Here is a 24,191-nt window from a genome sequence, read left to right as displayed (position 1 = left end):
AAATGGAAAAAGTTATTTCTGGTACAAACCAAACACAGCCTGTCTCCAAGTCAATACTTGGTACTGGTATTCATACTGTAAAGCATGACAGTGGAGGCATGTTATGGGGCAGCTTCTCAGCAAGTAAAAGAAAATGGGTAGACAGATCATAGGGCAAACCTGCGTCAATTTGCTAAAGACCTAAAAGTGGGATGAAAATTCATCTTTCAGCAGGACCCAAAACACAAGGCCAAAGCTAAACTTCAGAATCTGGGACCTGACAGACCTGATAGCATCCGAGAGAAAATCTCTGTAAAGACTTGAATATTACTGTTCTTCTACGATCACCAATCGGCTTGACAGAGCTTGTACTGCAAAGAGTGGGTGAACATTTAATTCTTCCTTTATGGAATGTTTTTAGATATCTAACCAAAATAGAAATTTTACTTTTTTTTACCCACAAAAGTTTTCAGTTGGAACATTCAAGTTTTTATTAAAAATAGTCACTTTGAAATGTGTATATATCACTTGTAATTATAATTATCTGGTACATAATGTAATTATAATTTGCAAAGACACCATGTTATACAAAACCGGGATAAATTCAGAGTGCAGAATGACACAAGAATCAAGTTCAGACTCAGCAACTGAAATTACTTTGAGCAAGCAAATCTGACCTTTTGAGGTGCTATTTGTTTCTGTAGCTGCTCGTTCACTTTTTGTCTCCTCTATAGTTTGCACATCCTAAATTCATCTATTATTATTTTAATCAATAATAGGCCTTCTACTCTAATTCAATTTCTTTATATGAATTGCTGGTTTGATCTAAAAATCTTCTTTGGTTCCAATTCAGGTTTTATCTGAAAACCGATTATTAGGGAGAAAAACTTTAATAAACGATGACTACAATTAACTTGACTTTTCAGCAATATTAACTAATGTTAAGGAGCATGTATTAGTGTTCAGTTGGACAGTTTGTTCCATTTGAGCAGTGTTTTCAATCAGACATACTTACTGAACATTACTCATAATGTAAAATAGCTTATAAGAATCCTAATAACTTCACAGATTCTCCCATTCAGTTTTATCAGGTGGCTTAGAGACATTTTCCTTGAGATGAAAACAATACTTTCTCAATTGTGTTCCTAAACAGATCCAATTGAAAACATCATTTATTGATATTTTGGGGAGAAATGCAAAGAAGTTTGGCAATGCAAGGTAATACAAAGTGAGGCAAGCACAGGAGAATGTCAGGCTAGCAGCGAGGTTATAAATGGACTAAACCATTTAGACCAAGCCATGTCTTCTGACCGATGAAGGGAGGACTGGAGTGATGTGCCAGGGGCCCACTCTGAACTGATCCGGGACACTGGCTTAGCAACCCACCCACCTAGTACTCTGTTGCATTTGACCTCCGGTGATATTGTGATTATGTCCAAATACAGTATTGCAGCCATTTCAGCCAAGAACAGGAGGCAAACAGAAATTCATGAAATACAGTGAAAAGTTAATAGAAGGAAGAACAGGATTTGACAAGTATCTGCAATCAAAAAAGTGGTTTGTCAAGGTAGCAACAGCAAAGAACACATATGAAAAGAGCTTCTCTTCAAGAGATCCAAACCAATGGCCTGCCAGAAGAACGTGACGTTTGAACACACTTTTTGGCTTATATTTTATCCAAGACCTACGCCCTCCTCACCCTCTCAAAATAAGAAATAAAAAGCAGCTCCTCTGTATATCTATATATCTTCTATATAACAAGCAGAAGTCAAACCCATTAAAATGTAAGAAGGTGACATCCTAATTGCTAGAACAGCACAATAATACTGTGTAGTGCCAAGGGCCCTAGTTTAACCTAACAATAATGTGCAGTGTTCTACAGAGTGGTAATTAAATATTAAAGGGCTAGATGGGGCATCTAAAATTTTAATGATGCTTATGGCATGTGCGAAGGAATGATTGTGATGCATTAACGCACAACAACATTTCTGTTTTATTCTCTGATTCACACCTCCATTCAAAGCTGAATTCTCTGTTTTCAGTGAAAATTTCATTCATTCTGCAAATTGAACTGAGACATACTTTCCAAGCTCTATGAAATGAAAAGCATTTAATGGGTCGACTAATGATGTACGCATAATTACAGATGATCATAGCTATCATGTTTTCATGTCACAGAGTCACAAAGACTTAGCTGCAAATGGCTGTGTTTGTTTCAATTATAAATGCAGTTTCAAATCTAAACAAAATAATATTTTTGTTCTGCAAAACCCCATATTTATGGGTAAAAAAACATCACCCTCTAGTCGTTTACATTTTTATATTCAAATTTCATGCTTTCTTCCATCAGAATGCAAGAAAAATAATTTTAAGGCGTCATTTAATCTCAAATCTAAAACCACAAAACAAAAATCTAAGACACAAGGCGTATCAACTTTTTAGAAGCCAGAGCAAAACCACTGCAGAATTATTTTAATTAGTTACTGCAGTTTGGGTCAGAATACCAACGCTTCTAAACAGATGGGAGCTGAAAGCTATACTATGACCATCCCAGACAGCAGTTTAACTAGCCTTCCTTACTTAAAAAAAATACCACAACAGCAGTTTCTTCTCTATCTTCCTTGCTCCAGCTCCCCCACCCCCCAGAAAAGAACAGCTTGAATGGGTCACGATGAATACCCATTACTCCATAAGCAACTCTACCTGCGATGGGTAGGAAGAGGGTGATACTGACAAACAGAAGCAAGGGAGCTAAAAAAAAAAGGGGAAGAAAGAAAATGGACCTCTGTGTTGGCAAAAGCTTTTTAATCCTAGCCCCAAGCCATACTGTGCAGTCAGGCAGGCTATTACATGGTAACAATCAGGCGGCCAGAGCAGAACACCTGGTACTCCCCATTCTAGGCCTTCAGTGGCAGCTGACTGTACAATCTCCCTGCCAGGTGGTCATACTTCAATCACATTAGCTAGTCATTCTAGGGTTAATAAAGACCCAGTCTTTCCTCAATCTGCCCGCATGAAGCCTATTCATTCACTACAGACAGTATGTCTTTTATGGGTCCAGAGACAATGTAGTTTAAAACTCGTTAAAATTAAGATCTCTGTAAAGCCAGATAATTAAACTATGGGGAAGGCTTCTTGGAATCTGGGCTAATGTTCTGAGCCTACCCGTTTGGTAGCCAATCTATTTAGAGAGCACCGGATTATAATAGACCTTTTCATACACGCACAAAACAGATGGAAGAAAACTGAAATGAGACTTGGAAGTACCATATATCTGCCCAGATACTGACAACGGAGGAAGATGTGATTCTGTAAGTCTCTAGAAACACAAAAACAAGTAGGTGAAGCAGTTGGGATCTTGTTGTGATCCTGGTTTAACAAAGCTTCTCCCTCAGCATGTGTTTGAGTATTTTTTTCGTTTGGGCAAAAGGTGCAAAAATGCTTGGCTGAAAAGAAACTAATTAAAGCTTAGTGTACGTGATGAAAAACATTTTTTTTTCTTTGTAGAAATAATGATTTGAATTAAGGTGATTGTTTTGGTCCAGTCATAGCACTTGATTTGCATCAAACAAAACACAACAAATATGTTTCTCATCCTTCCAATTTACTGAAATATATCCACACACCCAATTCCTGAAATAATTCAAAAATAATTATTTTTTGCAGTGAAAATCTCATTCTCATCTTTCCTGTCATACGTATCTAGGCCCTGCTGTTACGTGACCCATTGCACAGTGTCTTGAGATAACAGCCATCATGTAATAAGAGACAACAGCAGTGTAAAAAAAGGCCTGAAAAAAGACTTAAGACAGCCACGGGTTCAAAAATCATATGAAAATATCCATTTTGTATCTACTGTATTTTAATTATCATTTTTTTTTAGTTGTTTTTTCTTCAAAAACAGATATTTTAAAGAAAATATCTGTTACTATTTGGGGACTCTGGATGAGAGAAAGGTCAGGCAGTTCAGTATACATATTATATAGAGAGGCATTAAAACATAACTTTTACTATTGGTTCTATTACTTAATTAAGATTCAATGCCTCTCTTTATTTATACAATCATACACTCAGAACATTAGAAGTATAACCCCAAATTAAAGATTAACATTGGAACATGCAAGGTTAGGTTTATTCCATTTTAGTTACAGCACAATTTAATCATTTCTAAACAAGATACTCCCTTCATGAAGCCCTGTGTTCGAAGCTGATGTATACATTTTTGTCTGCTTGACTTTATGGTCTAATTTCCTGCTGTGTAAGATATCAGCATTCTTTTAAGGGCAAAATTGCCCTGTTTTGGGCAAGCCTCAACTAAAAAGCTGTCACAGTGCACCAAGGCATGGCACACAATCTTCTATGGCCTAAAACAATGGGCGGCACTTCTGAATATAAAAACCGAATATGATGATTAACACATCAAAAGCGGAATTCTGTAAGAAAGAAAATAAAGAGCACAATGCACACTTTAATCTTTTTTGACGTCCTATGCAAAGATGGCACTGAATTCCATTTATCAGAAAAATGCTAATGCTCACGACAAGGACATCCTTTGCACCAGAACAAAAAGACAAACAGAGAGTGGAGCCAGTAGAGCCTTTGAACTGTTTAAAGTGGTATTAATGTGTAACTTATAAATAATTAACTAAAAATGGTTTAAAATAACACAACAATTGAAATTCTAACGTTATACCTACTATAAAAATATTTAAACAAACATCAACTCTGTTACCATTATGCACGGAGATAAGACCATTTCCCACTAAATTTAATTTTTTTTAAACAATTGAGACAACATCATTGTCTATAGACATAAACAGCCAAAGAATCACAACAGGTAAAACAGATATTACGGTATATTATATCTGACATTTGGCTGACATTTACAGGTGAACAACTATTATTTCATGTAGGTTTCAGTTATATCTTGCAAATTACTCAAGTGTTATACAGCAGTGGGCATCATTTCATTCGGGGACACCTCTGTATGTCTGCCCATAATTACGTGCTCTGTAAGCTGTAAGATTTCATTTGGAAATTTTTTAGATAATAGACGATTAAAAACTGCTTCCCTTAAATCATGCTGCAAAATTAGACGAGAGGCTCCAGAGTTGAGATTGTTATCTGCATTGAATCAATAACAATGGAGACCAAAGCAGGAAATATGGATTCTAATGTTGTAAACAGTGGACATAAAAATAAAAAGGCAAGCTGTTTCGTAACAAAGACAGACCTTCTCCTTATATACTCTGGCCTTCTACAAGATATGACAGTTTTAATTTAACTGCTCAAACTGCTCATCTTCTTCCCCATCATCTCAGGCACAGCCTGGTTCAAATACAGCAGTGGAGCTACAGTATCTGGTTTGCTCCAGGGCTTCTACTTGGGATAAGTGATGAGAAATTATGTATCACTAACACTCACCCATGGACAATGCAGTGACTATGCCTAAGAATCCATTTGAGAACATTCTTAAAGTGGGAAGTACAAAGAACACAGTTGCGGGATTCACTAATTAGCACAGCTGCAGCTCTGAGACAAAAAATAGAACTAATCAATGTAAAAATGGCTGGCATAAGAAATCCATTTCAATAACTTGAGATCACTAACAGCCTTCCATAATGCTAAGGACTCAAGAAGAAAAGTTCATTAATTAAGATGGGTTTGAAGAACAGATGGAAAAGCTAGCTGGATGCTAATTACTAAAAGCACAACCAAGGGTGTACACCCTCAGAAGAGCTTCGGTAAAGCACTGCACATCAATCACAATTACCCAAGTTCTTTTTTTCCATTTGCTATTTTTAAGGAAAGCTCTGAGGCCACAAAGTCTAATACCTTGCAATGCTATAGGTGCTGCTTTAAGAGCATGGTAAATTAGCCCAGCATTCATGCACAGCCATTATAATGGGATTATAATAATGACCTTTGACCTCATTAAACCAGAAAATGGCCAATCACTGTGTATTTCTACTTCTCTTAAAAAACTGGTAGTGACACTGACTCTGTACAGTCTTATCTATAATTGCTCATGAAAGCCCTAAAAAGCCTCAAATGAATTAATCAGTAATGAATAAATCAGTATTTTGATCATTCCAATAAACAGTTAAAACAGTGGACAAAGTTAAAGGGAGATCGTTCCAGTACCACCATGGTCTGGTCCATCACTGGGAATAAACTCCACTGAGGATGTGGACACTATTCTTAACCAGTGACCAGCACAGCTTCCCAGTACAGCCCCTTCGTAGGACTCCCTTCTGAAGTACCAAGCTGCAGCTCAAGAAGAGGACTGAGGACCCTTTCCCAGAATGAAACAGGCTAGATAATATGTTCCAGAATAAACAGGTGTCTTCTTCAAATTTATAAGCCATTTCACATTTGTTAGCATTCTAAAATTCAAATGTGCCACTGTCTGAGGAACAAAAGGAGGACTTCCTCCAAAAATATTGTTTTCTTGGAGAAAAAGTCATGTCTCATGGGAGAACTCACAGTATGTGCACTGAAGACTGCCCCAAAGCATCTCTAGAAAGATAGTCCAGGTAGTCCATTTGAAAATACGAAGGGGTAAAACATTTTAAGGGTTAAACAAATATGTTTGTCAAAATATGGAAATATTTTTCCTTTCATGCATTTTGGAATACTTGAAGTTTTTAACCACACAAATAAATTTGTCTGCAGCTCTAGCCATAAATTCATCTTTGTCATTTTATAATATATAAATATGAATTACTCCAAGATGACAGGATCTTGAGCCTTCTTTACAACTCTGAAAAGAGAAAATCTGCCGTAATGGTCCAATTATAATTTTCTAAAATAAGTTCACTACTAATTTCAATTCTTCTCTTCCCCTAAAAAGAGAGATACTATTTTTACAATGTGGTAGCAATTAAGTATTTTTTTCTTACAAAACAACATTAATTTTATCATTTCAGTATAAAGGATGGAATCTGAATGTCAGATACTTGACTCGGGGGTTTAGAAACCGGTAATAATGTCAGCTTTGAAGAAAATTGAATAATTACCTAATGCTGACCATTTATAATCAATTACACCCAGGGTTAGAAATCGCACAATACACAGAACTATTCTTGATACATACTGTGTGTCTTATTTTGTAAGTCTGTCTTGGAGCAAACAAAAGGAAATCCCATGCAACTTGACAAAGACTTAGAGCATGAATCCATCAAGGTTCATAATGACAAGCCACACATCCTGCAAAAATATTTTTAGAATCATATATATATATACAACATGATAACTAACTTGCCTCATAACTGACAGCGAGTGATGTTGTGTCACTCACAGCATCGCTTACTGTCTTGGTCTCGAGTACATTTCTGGACCGATGTGCCTTCTGTGCGGAGCTTGCATGTTCTGCCCATGGGGGTGTTGCCGGGCGCCCTGGTTTCCTCCCAGCTCGCGAGGATCTGCTGTCTCAGTTAACAAGTGTCTGTTCATTGTCCCTGTGTCATACCACGCAATGGGCTGGATGTCGCACTTGGTGCCGTACGTGTCAGGAATAGGCGTCGGTTAACCGTGACTCTTACCAGCCTTCCCCTCTGCACAAATACAAGAACAGGCAGCTTTCCGGCAATGGACTACTGTAGAACTCCCCAGTCAGTCTAAATACCAATAAATGTCCTTGCCGTTGAACTGAATATAATTTGCCTTAATGGTGCTTTTCCACAGATCTGCTAATACAACTACTAACAAACAGTTGCACCGCAATTGTTGCAATTTCAAAGTCCTTTGAAGAAATATTCATTTTAAAATGTAGGATTTAGACATTTTAACCAATGTAAGTAACGCTGAAGTTTCATTTTTTTACTCCATACACTTAAAATAGGACAATTTTCATTTTTAGTTAATGTTATTAGAAGAAAGGATAACAGCCCTAGATAATACTTAAAAGAGGTAGAAAATGCATTTTTACCATGTCAAAATGTACTTTTCGTCTCTTTAAATAAAATATTCATCAAAGGGACACCTTGAACCTACCAATATCCTTTCCTGTTTTGGATTATTAGTCATTCTGGACATTCTGGTCCCATTTAATTAGTTCCAATAAACAGTTAATTCCCATTTTCTGGTCCCATTTAATTAGACATTCCTTATTTTTCTTACATATATAATTAAAAATCTCAATCTGTTCAATATATCAAATAAAAGACATGTAGAAATGCATAATATGGTCCTGAACAAGAAATGTTAAAAAGGGTTTACTTATTTGAGTTATTTATTGAAAAATACTCGCATAAACAGAATGCAATGTGACAACATGTGAAGAGAATCAATAAACAGACTTTTGAAACTTCATGTAAAACATGTCAAGAGTTAGTTACTATGCACAACTACCAACAAAATAGACCAACAGTCCTGTAAAAGGTTCCAACAAACACAGATAATCCCTTAACTCGGTCTGCGTAGGTCTGTTTTATTGTACCCTTGAAAGCACCAACGCCTAAAAAAACAAAAATCAATCATTCTTTAATCCCACTGCCGTATGTCTCCTAGTCTTCTACCTGTATTTAAGGGGCTATGAAACCAGAGACGAGAGCCCTGGGGTTTAAAAGTGAGGGTGTAGCGACAGGCTATTGTTAGGGAAAAAATTAGTAATGCTATGAGTCATTCTGCATTAGTGCAGGGCAAAGAATACTTTTGCATGTTGTATGAAGCTAGACACCATATGCCATTCGGGCAGCCTATTACTTGATTCAGTGCCATTACTGACAGGCAGGCACGTGGCCATCCCCAGTGGAAGTGCTGTCTCCTTTCGGTGGTGAGTGCAGGAACCCAGTGATCTGAACACATCAGACATTGTAACTAGCAGCAGGAACAGCTGGTCAGCTAGCAAGGTGCATCAGTGGCACAGCGCTAGAATGATAATGGGATTAGGTTAAAACATTCAGTGGAGAAACCCTGATCAGAGGCAGCCCCCCCCTGCCCTACCCCCACCCCCCTGACTGGGACATCTGAAGAACTGTAGGCATGTAAATCAGGACCCTTTTTGTCTGTCCGGGAGGATTTAGGGAGCTATGTAAATGTGATCCAAAAGGGGAAAGAACCATGCTTCTTATTAAAAGAAAGAATCTATAGAAAATGACAGTTATCCTGATCTACAGTCAGGAATGCTTTTAAAGGGAAGATCATTCTTAATCCAAGCACAAGTTTCTAAATCAAGATGAGAACAGCACACACCCAAGAGCATTTGAATCATAGGACAAAAAACAGTATTTAAGAAAAAAGGATTAGCTATCTATGTAACCGTCATACGCACATTAAAGGAACATATTAAGGACTTTTAAAAAACTGTTTTCAAATTTTAATAATTTTAATGCTTCCTGGGTACTATGATAAACAGACTAGAAGTATTTTATGTGGGTGTAAACATGTATGTTATATAAACCCTGCAATATGTATTTTATCTGGACAGGAATTTTAAATATTTAAAATACAGGACCCATTATAAATGTAAACTGTAAATTTATAGCTGTAAATTGCTGTATTTAAAATACAGCAAACGCTGATAAAAATAATCTTTCACGTAAGACCTGAATTTTAGGATCTGAATTTAATATACATCTACTGAGTATGGTGATTTTTTTTCTTCCTAATTTCTTTAATACTGGCACTCCCTCAGTCCAAAATATCATTTCTAATCAACAGTCACTCAATGCACCTGCACTTGGTTAGAAGTGTTATCTCACAGTGGGCTTTTAATGGGTCTTTCCAACACTGTTGCTAAACTCTTGCTGAGCAGCTGAATACTCACATTGTGGAACTGTGCTGCCTGATCAGAATTCCCTAATTTACATGACAGGAAAAATAATACTTTCAAGCATGTTTTTTTACTAGAATTCTGTCAAGTTTTGACAAGTAGACATTTTCAAATTATGCAAATTATACTTTTATGAAGGTTCAGGGAAATATATATGCCTCACCGGTCTGGAATAAAAAAAAAACGTATTGTTTTTTGACAACATCTAAAGAGTAATACAGTTAAAAAAGAATTTCCTTTTTAAGATAAGCACCTTAGTTTTTTACTTTTTCTATTTTGCACATTCTGAAAGTAAGATTTCTGAAGATTACAGACCAGCTACAGATACAGACACCTAGCTGAGAGTTACTAATGGCTCTGCAACAGGTGACGTTGAAAATAAAGTCTCAGAAAAAAAGCATTTCGTATTGATTCCATCCATCCATTTTCAGGTCATTTTTACTGGATAGGGCCACCATGGCAATGTGTTGAGTAGGGAGGACCAGAAAAGCTCATCTTATGGGATTCCCCCACACTCCTGGGACAGCAGAATGTCTGACAGTCCCTCCAGCGATCTTGTCGTTACTGCACAGCTGAAACCATGTGAACACCCCCATCTACAGGCAAAACCTGGAATTTCGGTCATTACCTCAGAAGCCAAGAGCTTACCGCTCTTTGTCACGCTGCATCAATGCCGTACATGTCCGGCTGCATATGCAGCTCATCTTGTGTCACTTTTCAATCAGAAAAGTGCTCATGTACGTTTCAAAAACCGAAATCAGACCTGTCGAGTCAAACCTCAACAGAACAAGGCAGCGGATGTTGCAATTAACGGTATGAATAATGTCAAATGGAGAAAGCTTTCAATTCACTTTTGAAGCATTTGCTTCCTGATGTTTATTGGACAGTGACATCCTCACACTCAACACTCAGACCAAAGTGACTATAAACGTGACATCACACTTTTGCAAATAAATAAGCTGGCAGCCATATCACCCTGCAACTCACAACTGGCAGCCCACTGAAGCTCAGCAGGTGTGAGCCTGGCCAGTACCCGGATGGGAGACCTCCTGGGAAAGTTAAGGTCGCTGTTGGAAGACGTGTTAGTGGGGCCAGCAGGGGGCGCTTACCCTGCGGTCTATGTGGGTCCTAACACCCCAGTATAGTGATGGGGACCCTATACTGTAAAAAGACGTTGTCCTTCGGATGAGACATAAGCTGGAGTCCTGTCTCTCCATGGCCATTAAAATCCCAGGGCGATTCATGAAAAGAGTAGGGGTGTTAACGCCGGTGTCCTGGATAGATTTACCCTGGCCTTTACAATCATGGCCTCCTAATAAACCCCATCTATGAACTCACTCTGTTCTCCTCCCGTTGATAGCTGGTGTGTGGTGAGAGTACCTGCGCACTTTAGCTGCCTTCGCATCATCCAGGGGGTCCCCATTACCTGTAAAGTACTTTGAGTGGAGTGTGCAGAAAAGAGCTCTATAAGTGTAATAAATTACTAATACTACTACTAAAACATTACAGGCGATGGAGTGGAAGAGCAATACATAAAGAAAATGTTTAAAAGGATATTTATTTAAAATTATTCCAAATTTAAGAATTTTTAGAATAAGAACCTTTTAGAACATTTTTTTTTAGTGAGGCATACTCTTGGGGTCAGGTGTTATTAGGAATAAGTTGAACAATTTCAAAGAAAATTTTCTTTTTAAAAATATTACTTAAACTATGGGTATTAAATTGGCATCAAAATGAGTCCCTTTTCAGAACATTTGAAGATTTAGAGTATATAGAATAAACTATTCAAACTTTAGTTTTCATAGTATATTTAGTGTGTTTATTAAAAATGTTATGTATTATGGAGAAATCCTGTTTGGTGTTTCTTGCTGTTGCTATAGGTGCTGCTGGAGTACTTAAAGGTTTTGCTGAAAAATTCCTACATTTAGGCAAGTTTTGAAACTATTCTATAACGTCACCTGCTTGTTGTAGTAATCACTGTTTGGAATAAATTGCTTCTCTGTAATGTCACAAACATATTATTATTGATTACAAGAGCCCAGAGTTATACTAAAACCACATGTCATTGGTCTTCAATGTTTAAATGCTGTGTAAAACCAGTATTAATTTAGTGGGTTAACTGTTTCACCTATAACATCTCTTGTTTCAGTGTCATACAATGACAATTTATGAACTGCTTAACAGCAAAGACACAGAAAACCATACTGCAGCTGTAATATCCTCTGAGGAATGAAAATGTATTCTCAGCTGTGCTGCTGAACCTGTTCACCTAACGATCAACAATCTGTTGGAATTCAAGAATAAAATATAATATAAATAATATTGACCCGATAATATAGTCAATAATAACAAAAATAATACTAATTAATGTATGCTTATCTGAAGATGGATTTTCAGCCATGGTTTCAATGAAAACGGAAAAAAGTGGATGCTGAAAGAGATATAATACCAAAAACTGTTCACTGTTTTTCCAAACTAGAAATACTAGAATACAAAACAGAATTGGCATTGTGTTGGCAAGTATTATTTATAATATTATTATTTAGATTTTTGTTGTTTGATTACTTTAATGTTAACATGATTGTTAGTAGATTCAAATACTTTGTAATATTTATATACAGTATATCCAATGTATATATCAATTTATAAAGTTGTCTGTGCCTACATTGGCAAATAAAAATATAGATTTGCTATTTAATATAGATACAAATCACTACAGAGGAAAAATTAGTACCAAAGTATGGAATTTAGCTCAAGACTAATATGCAGTTACCCAACTAGTAAATAAGAAAAAAATGGAATTCATGCAAGATCTGTTAAATAAAACGTAGAATTGTACTTTGATGTTAAGTATGGCAAATTGATTTTTGCAAACTTTTTCTGTAAGAACACAAATTTCATTTCAAATTTCAACTATGGCAGGATATCAAAACAGCAATTTTCAAAGTGAGAACTAGTTCTACCAAATGAACAAAATAAGAATAAAGAAAGAGGCAATTATTTGAAATCATTTGACTTTGCTCTTCTCATTAAGTCTAGCAGATCCATAATTTTCGCAACCGAGAGATTGCTAACACAAACGTCCTAACAGAAGTCAGCAGTGGGTGCTCTCTGTAACCACAGTTCGCTGGTACTTTCAGACACTCCTACAACCACTCCAGACAAAACACTCTGTAACCAGGGCCTGCTGGACCATTTTACTAGCAAAAGGGACGCAGGAGAGTAGGATGTGGCACACAAAAAAACATTCTGGAAACAACCTCTTCTTTTGTATTACATCACAATATCTCCAGAAGCTGAACACTGATTTAGCAAATTCAATTTCATTATAGTGATCGCAACAGAGTCACAACAGGACAATATAGCCTTACCCCTTTGGTTTATTTTCTAGACCTTTTTATTTTTAACGTGTGTTTGCCACTTCAGTAAACCTGGAACATAGGGACTGGGGCAACTGGTTGACTCAATGAGTACACCGATGTACGTTTTTCCTTGTTGCAGCCAGCTCTCAAGCCATCTTAGTCACTGTGGCTGAAACCTCATCTTCCATAACTCTTAATTATATTACATTCTAGCAGGACTGAGATGCCCGCCTATTGCTGATAGGCTCAGGGGAGGATTAAAGCTCCACTTTCACCCCCAGTCCCCAGACCTCTTCCGAAGAGATAGGAGAGCACAACGTAACACGCTCTGTTGCACTGTTTGCCACTGTTTTTGTTTCGATAATCTTGTTTTTCAGTGTCTTCACCAGAAAAAAAAAATCACTTTTCTGTCCCGGGGTGACAACAGATGAAAGCACCGATGATGAGGCTTAAGATAAAGGAAAGTTAAAGCAGTTGAAATGAGTAACATTTCCTAAAAGAAATGCTCTAAAGTACTGCATTTTTTTCCAGACAGCATGAAGTGCACTGTAAAGATGAGTGAATGAGTCACCTCCACTATCCCCTGTAATGCCACCTAAAAGCTTTGCCTTGCATGACTTACTGCAGGCTGGAACAGATTATAGCTATTGATTACTGCCTGGAGATGGATCTCGGTGTGGGGAGAGAGGTATGAAGCAAAGACAGCTCGTGAAACTATCGATTCCATCCAGCAGGGAGGCTGCACTTCAAAATGAAGGTCAGAACTCCTTTATCCCACCTATTAGAGCTCCCACAGCATTCATCAGTGCGCTCAAGAATCGCTGTGACGAGACCCGGCTCTGCAGTCTCAATCTTCTGCCTCTCTCGTGACAGTTGGTTACAGTGACTGACAGGAGAGCCCATTGTGACAAGTTAAATCCTGTGTTCTCCTCCAGACAAGGTAACTGGGACTGACTGCAAAAACCCTTCCAGTCAGGAACGATCTCTTCAAACCGTAGCGGCTGTGTCAAGAACAGCTGTAGAACGGGACTTCCACAAATTCGGAAGTATAACTCCTCGTTCTAGTAATGTAACTGCCATTACGAGCTTCAATCACTCTTCGTGCATTTCCTGAATAGAAAAGATTCCATTCACAGATGTGCCTGAACCTGAGGCTTTGTGACTCTTTCAATAATTAAAAAAGTCCGTTGCGTGCTTGTGAAAGGTGAAAAAAAAAACGCACCTGAAACTTCAGTTCAAAGTGTAGTCACCGAGCAAATCACCTGTCCTGTTCGATCCTTACCCGTCTGAGTCTCAGGAGTTTGTTTTCTCATGACATCTTTTGTCATTACCCTTTCAGTTTTCAGCAGAAAGGGACTGACAAACACAATTTCTGTAGAATGGAACAAAGTTATCTGGAGATAAACTCAAGAGATAAATGTGCTTATTTTTACATGCATCTATTAGCATGAATGTGGTTTTGAGATTTTTAGTGCTTCTGGAGAGAAACCTGATGTCTTCAAGTGAAACCCACTGATGATTAAAGCATTATAATCCAACCTTTATGAGACTTTTTTACACCTCAAAGATGCTTTTCCCAAAGAAAATCACACTTGGGTGATGGTGCATGATAAACACCACTTAGTAAAGTGGAGCAGCATGTGTCTATATTGGTGTCGGCTCTGGGACCTGTGGAAAGATTTCTCTAATGTGATCACCAACTGGCTGGCTTCATGGCCATTTACATTTTCATGCATGACTGAGAAAGCAGCCACAACATGAAATTTCATAAGTCTAATGAGATCAGAAGAATATGAAATAAAACAGATGTTTTTGGTATTAATAATTTATGTAACATTATGTGCAATTTCAAAAGCACTGTAATGTACTTTCCTCTAGCAGCTGTCCTGTCACATTAACTGATTCTAATGGTCCTACAATTCTATATGTGCTCTTTGTCTTTTTTTAGTTTTTGTTAATAAAACAATATGACGAACTATGTTAAAACTGTTGTGGCTTTTATTTACTCAGTGGAAAATGAAACCAAATTACAAAAAATTCTGAGGACCTTCATTATGAGGATGTTGTTGTCAAAACTGCGACGTAAAGTTAATCTAGAATGAGACATTTTGCAGCAGGAAAATCTTCCATTTCAAGTTTCCCAATTATCTCTGCAGGGCAGAAGGAGCACACACCCCTAACAAATCTTTTATTTGAATCCACAGGGCCATACAAGATCCTTTTCTTTACAAGGTCACTGTCTGAACAAAAAGAAAAGATACACTACATTTGCAAAAAACTACCAGTCAGCAGCTGTTCATCTAACAAATGGGTTTCTCTTCAGAAAGTACAATCCCAACAAATACACACACAAATGCTGGTAGCCCTTGAGCCAAAATGTAATGTTTCAGCCTTGACAAATCTGCCTTTTGTTTAAGTCTTCAATGTAAAAAAACAAACCTAAATGACCTTTTTACTTGTAAAATGTGCTAAACACTACATACAATGTTATCATGTTCAAGGCACACACTTGAAGTACTAGTCGAGTCCACAAGTAGTTTCTTTCAAACACTGATGGAATGTTCAGAAAATAATTTGAAGATGTCAAAAAATGAATGATTCACATTTGTCAGTAGTAGAGTCAGTGTTTTACTTAAATTACCAGGGTTTTATTTTCCACTTGTGCTCGTGATTGTGCAAGATGCACGAAAAGGTCTACTTTCCACCTGCTTCAAAAGCAGCTAACCAGGAAGATTAAATAAACTGAAAAAGATGAATAAATCCTTGGTATTTGTTATTACAAATACCCCTCTGTATACTTGTAAATGTTCCTTTCCTTACTCTTGTTGTATATAACAATTGTAACTACAATCTAAAGTAACTCAGCTAATAGAATTTGACTCTTCCATTCATTCACGTTGCCGTTCTGTATGCAAGAAGACACATATGTAAAATAATGTGAGTTACATGCATTTCTACAAATTCTGCTCAAGTAGTTATTATTTAGGACTTACAAAATGTATAAAAAATGCATTAAAAATGTAAAGGTTTGGAAATGACAGATCATTCTTTTCCCTTTGTTGGGATGCACTGCCATTAGTGATTCCAAAGAACCAAAAATGTGATGTTCAGTGATCCTACAAATGGGGTATCTGAAATGCACAACTGACCATGAGGAGTGACTGCTGACCACAACAGCAGTGCAGGACAAACTACAGATCGTCATCCCTCCTCTTAAGGGCGCTCCGACCCTTTTGTATTTTAGTTGATTACGTGCACCTGCCTCCTGTATTGTCTGTTAATATTTAAGCCTGGGGCTCCTGCTATTCCTGGCTCAGCATTAGGAAATGGATGCCCGGAAGCCCGCCTACCAGTGGGTCCAGGAGAGACCCAACGACATAGGCTTCATCACGGCATCCTAATTATCTGAGTCCGGGGCTCAAAGCACCTGGCCTCGTTACCCTGGTTTTTATTCCCTGTTCCGGATCACATTCCGGATTTTAACCTTGTTTGTCTCAGATGAATCCCCCAGTTCCTGGACCCTGGGCTGAGCCACGGATTTTCCCTTTGGACTGTCTGGATTTGTTTGCCTTCGCCACTTCCCCCCAAGCACCAGATCACTACCGCCACCCCCCCCAGCACCGGATCACCACCGACATGCCCCCCCGAGCACCGGATCACCACCGTCACGCCCCCCCGTCTGTCAACCCGTTGTGATCCTCTACATCTCTTCCCTGTTGTCCTTCTCCACCTTTTTCTGAATTATACCGTCTACACAGGGTCCTGAACTACGCTTCACTGGAGCCTGGACCGGCTCTCGTTACAGTACTGCTTCTGGCTGCTTTAGACTACACCAGTAAGCATAGTGGGACTGCTGTACAATACATCAGAGAGGGAGTGTGGAACACAGTGGCCACTGTACAGTCTTCTCCAGTGAATCAAGATTCATGCTGGACTGCCAAGCTGATTTTAGTAGGGTATGGTTCCATACAGGAGAAACACGATTAGAAATTATATGATCAAATTTACCTAGGCACGCAATGTCACTGGACATTTAGCCCACAATACTGTATATGTTCAAGACATTTTTGGGAGACCTCCAACATCAGCTACTCTACTGAACGAATAGATTTTAGGCCTGATTCTTCAAACTCAATGACACGTGCTAGGCTGAATCATTAAGACTATGAGATGTTACTGCAATGCAGTTTATGGTCAACATGCCCATTATTAGGAAGATGTGAAAAGTAATGCTATCCCACAATAGAACATGAAACCCCAAGTACTACTGAAGTCAATTTAAGGCACCGAGAAGAGCCGACAAAGGTACCAACGAATTAAAAAACAATGAAACAATGAAAGCAAAACCAAAAAAATACAACAGCAGAGGAAAATAACACAAGACCATTAGGCACGTATTTGGTGAGAAACACGAGGTATACAAATACTATGCACATATAATACATTTAGTAGACGCACTATTTTCTGTTAGCTTGTCGTTACGAAAAGGAATCTTATTTAATAACTGAAAACTATAATTCTTAGATTAATGAATGCTGAATGCATGTGAAATCTCACAAACATTCTCTCACAGTGTATGGCTAGCACTCCCTATATCTCTAACATGGCCCTGAAAACTGAGAGGTTCACATGGCCGCAGTCTGTTTCTGTTTGATTTGTAGTAGCTATTGCTTTTTCATTTCCTCTCTTTACAGTAGTGGGTTTTGTCATCATGCCAAAATAGAGCGTAGAGTGCAAAACTTGGGTTCTGCAGTGAGCAACCAAGCTTCAGGTCACCATGGCAACAAATCCTCAGCCATTGTCTTCTAGTCAGGCTGCATTTGCAGTACTAGATGGCTTTGTGGCTGATCAGATTTCTTCCACAACCTGCTAGCAACAGACCACAATCCTTCTCCCTTATTTCTACTTAATTGAGATGCAAATTAATCTCCATCGCTGATTGCACTCTCCTTAAACCGACTGACAAGTACAGCTGTAATCTGAGTTTACAGCGTGCTTTTATACGAACTGGTGCTTTGTCCCAGTTGTTTTGGGATGTATTCATTTATTTTTACAAGGCAAAAGGAGGCACTCTTGTATATTCCAAATAAAGGTACTGTAGATCACATCTCACTAACCCTGCGTCAGAAGTAGAGAACATTTTGATTTACGAAACAAATGTAAGATGGCAAGTGAATGATCTTAAATTTGGCATAATTGCCAAACCACTAAAGTATCAACGCCAGCATCAAACCATAAAAACTAATCACATGCTCCATGTGCTCATTAAACGCCATATGTCACATTCGTTTTAGCGGGATACTTTTTCAGTTAAATTTCCGGTCAGATGAAAAGCCTTCCGCAAAAATCTGAAGCAGACAGCTTGCACATGACGGAGGATGAAAATAACAAAGACAACCAAGGATTCTGATCAATGTTAATGGAAAAATAATTTTCAGTGCTATTGTTTCATGTAACAAAGACAAACAAGTTAGACAGGTTTTGTACAACTATAACTAATGAACCTCTAATCCTGTGACTTGTAGAACAGCCTACAGCCATGAAGGGAATTCCAGAAAGAGTGAAATCTTACCTTAGCTTCCCCACTCGGAGGAAAGGCTTTATTTTATGTGAAAGGATACAAGCTCTGGTAGAGTGTTAGGCGGGATTTCACAGCTCTGCTGGCATTGATGCATGTGGCACGTACTAAACTTGGCAACAGGGTTCCTGTTACAATGGCTCCATCAAACAGAGGACCAAAGAAAGGGACCTGTGGAAGAAAAGAGGAAAAACTGTGAAGATAAACAAAGACGCACTGGGGTGGGGGATTGAAGGTTCACCAGTGGCTGGCTTTATAAAGGCGATACCACACTGTGCAAAGGAAATAATGGCATTTGGAGCTTCCCAGTTTGATTTCTAATCCCATCAATATGCCCATCTTGACTTGGAACACATAGGAACCACTACTTAGGCCTCTTGTCTCAGTCCTGAGGGCGAAAACAGAAGAAAAATAAACTTTTTCTACTGGTGAAAACACGGATCAAAAGTGTGGCAAACTAAACTCTACGCCATCACATGTTTTAGTGTAATTTCTAAGGCCCATAATCATGTGTAGTTTCTCAATTTATCACCTAGTCCTTACACACAGTAAGGGGAAAGATACAGTTTGATCTGGACAGGAGCTGTTCTAAAGAGTGGAGTAAAATTCAGCAGGCCATATCACGTGCACATATTTAAGTAAAAATCTGATTTTGTGACATTATTCTTTTCAAAAGGAAGAAATATATTGAGCATTTAGAGACTGAAAACCGTTTAAGACTATCGTTTTTATTTTGAAAGACACTAGAATCACTAGAAAATTATCTGTGAGCCCTTGATATTATATGGGCTGAAAGAATGAAGCCCACTGGGAATACTGCATGTATGTGCAAACACACATTTATAGTCAATACATATGATGGGACAAATGAAGCAAACATAATTATCTCCGATAGAAAAGCTAAAGATCTGTTCCTCTGGATACCAATTTATTGAACAAATAAATGCAAACTGTGACTCGTCCATCACACAATTGCAACGGATGACTGTGACAGTCACTGAATGGCAAGACAAAACGAATAATAAACCCCTTGCACCCAGGGAATTCCTCTAATTAAAGGTGGCAGTGAATTGCAAAAAGGAATTCAAGTTTCATACAACATCTGACACTGGCAGCTGCCTACTGCAAACGGTTCATTTAGATGCCATTCCAGCATGCTCTGGCCAGAATAACTTGACTGCAACTGGCAGGTATGACAAAGCCAAAGCTACAAACTAATAATGGCCGGATGCTTTTCAACAAAATAAGAATTCTGCAAGTTATTCTTCTGATGAAAGCTTGAAATGCACCACCTGTAAGTATACTGTTCACAAAACACAGGGAAGAGATTGAACAACCCTTGCTCAATATGGCCACTCAATGTATTGAATTTGGTAAAAATGCAGTCATCCTGGTTATTATACGTTTCTTGTTTTCATGGAAAAATAAACATTCAAATGACCTGAATAAATCTACTTTTAATGAACAAATATTAATTCTTATATACTTTATTATAAATATATTACTGAATTAATTATAAACCATTTATTCAAAAGTATTATAAATGTTTTAAGCACATTTTATTGTATTCATTTTCATAAACTGTGGAACTGTCATTACATCATAAGACAAGCATAAAAATACATACATGGCAATGTTTTTAATAAATATACTGTATACAATAATTTTCTGTGTGGAAAACAATGAGGCACAAATGCTGCATTTTAACAACTGCTTATAATACGCAGCATCTCCTTAACATAACCGGGAACTTGATTCAATAAGGCCATATGACTATTGACCTGGAAACTGATATAAATGACATTATGAGGCACCCTTCCAAGCTCAGAGCCTATCCCTAGTGCGTTTGAAAAATATCTTTATTAGACTGTGGCAGCAGGCCATTTCATGGTAATATTTTGTGTCCACTAAGCAATAGGCTAATTCTGACAGTCAAAAAGTAATGCATAATTTTAAACTAAATTAAATCTAAATTATAAACTTGATTTAGCTGGATGAAAAATATGAGACAGAAGAACCTTTTGGTCCATCTTCCCTGCTAACAACAGAGAAGAGGATCTCATCCAGGAGACTTATCAACTTAAACGGCTTCAACAACTGCTTTTAATGTGGTTTAGATCTGTAACATTGTCATTTTAAGATAATGTTTCAATTTCATTTTATTTAGTAATCAAGTTTGTGTTTTTAAGAACTACTGAACCTTTAAAAAGATGTTTCTAAAGTGAAACAGTGTGAAGCTAATGTATTGTTTAGAAGCTTTACCAGATTCAAATAAATCAGACACAAGAGCACATGGAAAATGAAATTCAACAAACTGCTGCAACCTGATTTGTTAGCGTCTAAAGCGATTTTTTTTCACAGTTTTCAAACAAAGGACTCAAAGTCCTTTGTAAACTTGCGGTGTTCACTTATTGCAGCGTGATGCTGAAAACAAAAGATTAACAGGTTTGTGTGCGATTTTTACAGAAGTGCTATTTTAAGAACACTCATCTTCAGCAGTCTGTTGAAAGATCGTACCTAATGGCACTGTATTATGTTCGGTTCACTGGTTTCAGTCTAATGACACGTCTGTGGACCACAGAAGCTGCCGTGTGTCCCGAGTGGTATGTGTTGAGCTTCTCAGCTGTATGACATTCTTTGTCCCATTTGGCAAGCAACTTTTTTTTTGTGCTTCATTGTCTGAAGTGTCCTAATACATCTGTGACGCGTAGAGAACATTCATACTGACAGACTTCTCATTGTTTCGGAAAAAAAAAACGGTTTTGTCTGAGCAAAGACGCAGCCACAGTTCAGGATAATTACTTTGCTTAATTAATCAGGAGACACACTCACACACATGCATGCAGGGAAAAAAAAATTGCTAATCAATGCTTGTTTGCCAAGCAGGAGGATCTAAATGACATTGTAAAAGGGCTTAGTATTGTAATGTCTATCTGCTCTGAAAAAGAATTTTAAAAAATGATATAATTTTAAGTGAAAGGCTAAATCCTTCTGGGTTAATGTTCACTCCAGGTGCCCTACTTCAAATGCAAAGAGAAAGTGCACAATTCTGTATTTAAGAGGCCATATGTTGCCATGGATTCTGTAACCTGATAGTAGAAACAGCCTTCTTACTTGCTTAGGGAATGCAATTTAAATACTGTGGATCACAGCCTCTGCACAAAGCAGGATCATATTTCATATTTTCTCTCCATAGTACAACGATAAATAAGAGGTTGCTCAGAAAAGATGTCTTTGCTTCATTTTAAAACAGTATTGATATCATATATATTTACATACTTAGATTTAGGATAATCTGAGAGAAGAAATTACTTTTATATACACTGTATACATTTGGACTTCAGATAACAGTAATTTGGTAGCATTATTAAGCTTAAGGTACAGTTTAAATAGAAAGTACATTTTTTATTTAAAGTGGAGTTAAAAGTGGAGTAAAAGTTCTCCAGCACATAAAAAAAGGCACTGACTAGTCGAGTTCCAGGTTATCCTAAGGAACTATTCTACAGACATTATAATGACAGGCATTAAAAGTGCAACAAATGAATAAAGCAACCAATACTATGTTCAAGGACATGTTGTGTTTTATCTTTTGTCTAGGACAACTCCTCTTTTTAAAAAAAATAAAATCTTATTTTCAATATAGACTAGATGGCACAGTTACCTAACCCCTGAAAGCCTGTTCCCAAATCCAGCTTTGGTGACTCATGAAAAGTGTATAGTTCACTCACAGTGACACAAGCAGGCATCACAAAAGGCACCAGATAATGTAGCACAATTCAGCTGTCAGGCCTGGCCAAGGCCCAGAGCAGAACAGCAGGGGGGAGTCTGGGAAGGGCCTGTGATTTGCTTACAGAACTATCAGTGAAAAGTCTAAGTGTGTACTCCACCTTCTTCTGTAGTGTTGTCTGTCTATCCCAAAGTTCATCACGATCACTGCATATTTCTGCAGAAACATCTTTCACATTCTTACGGGCACATGTACCACGGTTATTTTTCTCTTTGTTTACTAATATTAAACCTGCAGTTCTTTTGTGGTATAATTTATTTCTTTGTACAGTATTATTTTATATTAATAGGTCATTTTGTAACATTAGCTTTACGGTATCAGTTTATAGTTCATAACAGTCAATGAACACCAAACAGACATTATTAATGATGTTCCAAACAGTTACAAAAATGTCACATACAGTGCCTCTAACCATAGGAAAGCCTTAAACCCCAACTTTTACCCTATGGTTAGATTTATGTGACATAAGTCTGGATTAGGACTTTGTTACTGCCAATCAATTAATTTACGGTAGACATCGGTTATCATCATCACACTTATGGATCTATATTAATACTTTATAAATTCACTAACCATTAGTAAATGCTATATGCACCCTTTCATCTAAAACATTAGCATCACTATACCATTCTGAAATTTGTATTGTGTGACTAAGCAATGGTAAACCAAAGAATTGTGATATGCAAATTCTAATTATTTTAAACGTTGTAATTAATTCGTTTTGAATTTTTGAGAAAGAATTAAATATTATGAGGGTTATTAAGTTTAAAAATTAAATCATACAACCGTTATACCAGCATAGCAAATATTTCCAGTACACACACAAAATAAGTTATTTAATAAGAAATCACAATTTTAATTGAAATGTCTGCTTTAGACGCATCACATAAGCAATACTTATAAGGTAACATAATACAGCTACTGTATGAATGCATATTACTTACATTTTGAGGTTTTTAATGACTGAGTATTATTTTGGTCACACAATTATAAACTGGATACAAATATTGAATTTGTTTTGAAACTGATGTACAGTATATGACAAATAGGTAACCCTGAAAAAAGTCAAGGGCCACATACTGTAGGTCTTCTTTATACAGTTTCTTGATGAGTCATCTGTCTTCTGGATCTGGGACCAGTAATGAGGTCAGGTTTTAAAAGCAGAAGACATTTCCTAACTGTAATTTATTTCATCTATATGGAGCGGTGTGAAGAACCGAACACCAATAGCAGTTCTTGTTATTTTATTGCTTCTCAACATTTTACTTTAACCATATACCCTGGATAAAAAAGAAAAGAATCAGTATTGTATGTGTGTATTATCAGATGTCAATGTTGTTTAGTTATCCCTTATTATTTTGTATTGTGTTATCTTTAGGAAATGTTTATTTGTATCTAAAACACCTTACAATCTCATTTACAGCCTTTACATATTCTCCAAACCTAAGATTCTGTGTAAAAAAGTAAAGGATTTCTGCTTTATTTAAATGTTATTGTCCATAAACTAGGGAGGTCAGAGGATACCAGCATCCACATAAAATACTGTAAGCTTAACCCTCAAAGAAGCTTTAAATATTAAAAAGAGCCTCTGGAGTCTGTCAGACAGATTCTGTTTTAAAAGATTTCTATTTAACCTACAGTATGCACAGTGTGTCTGGCTAGAAGCAGGCTGCAAGACAGAGGATGCAGCAAGAAGACAGGGAGATGCTT

The 24,191-nt window shown here is 37.3% G+C and overlaps 1 protein-coding gene across 10 annotated transcripts in view; it reads right to left on the bottom strand.

The window, feature by feature from the left end:
- The window catches only part of ralgapa2 (Ral GTPase activating protein catalytic subunit alpha 2), a 198,778-nt gene that overhangs the window by 29,817 nt on the left and 144,770 nt on the right, over positions 1-24,191 (bottom strand). For 8 of the 10 annotated variants that reach the window (XM_088626655.1, XM_088626646.1, XM_088626647.1 and 5 more), the window contains one exon: positions 18,738-18,865. In XM_088626655.1, the coding sequence (XP_088482781.1) occupies positions 18,738-18,865 (128 nt within the window). Of the gene's footprint in view, positions 1-18,688; positions 19,083-24,191 lie in introns of those variants that run through there. The other 2 variants (XM_088626653.1, XM_088626654.1) reach the window with 2 other exon arrangements.

The sequence above is a fragment of the Lepisosteus platostomus genome, chromosome 3 (genome assembly GCF_059453375.1).
Source record: "Lepisosteus platostomus isolate fLepPlt1 chromosome 3, fLepPlt1.hap1, whole genome shotgun sequence".
NCBI classification, from domain to species: Eukaryota; Metazoa; Chordata; class Actinopteri; order Semionotiformes; family Lepisosteidae; genus Lepisosteus; species Lepisosteus platostomus.
The sequence above is the reverse complement of the archived record's forward strand: the minus strand, read 5'-3'. Positions and strand labels throughout refer to the sequence as shown.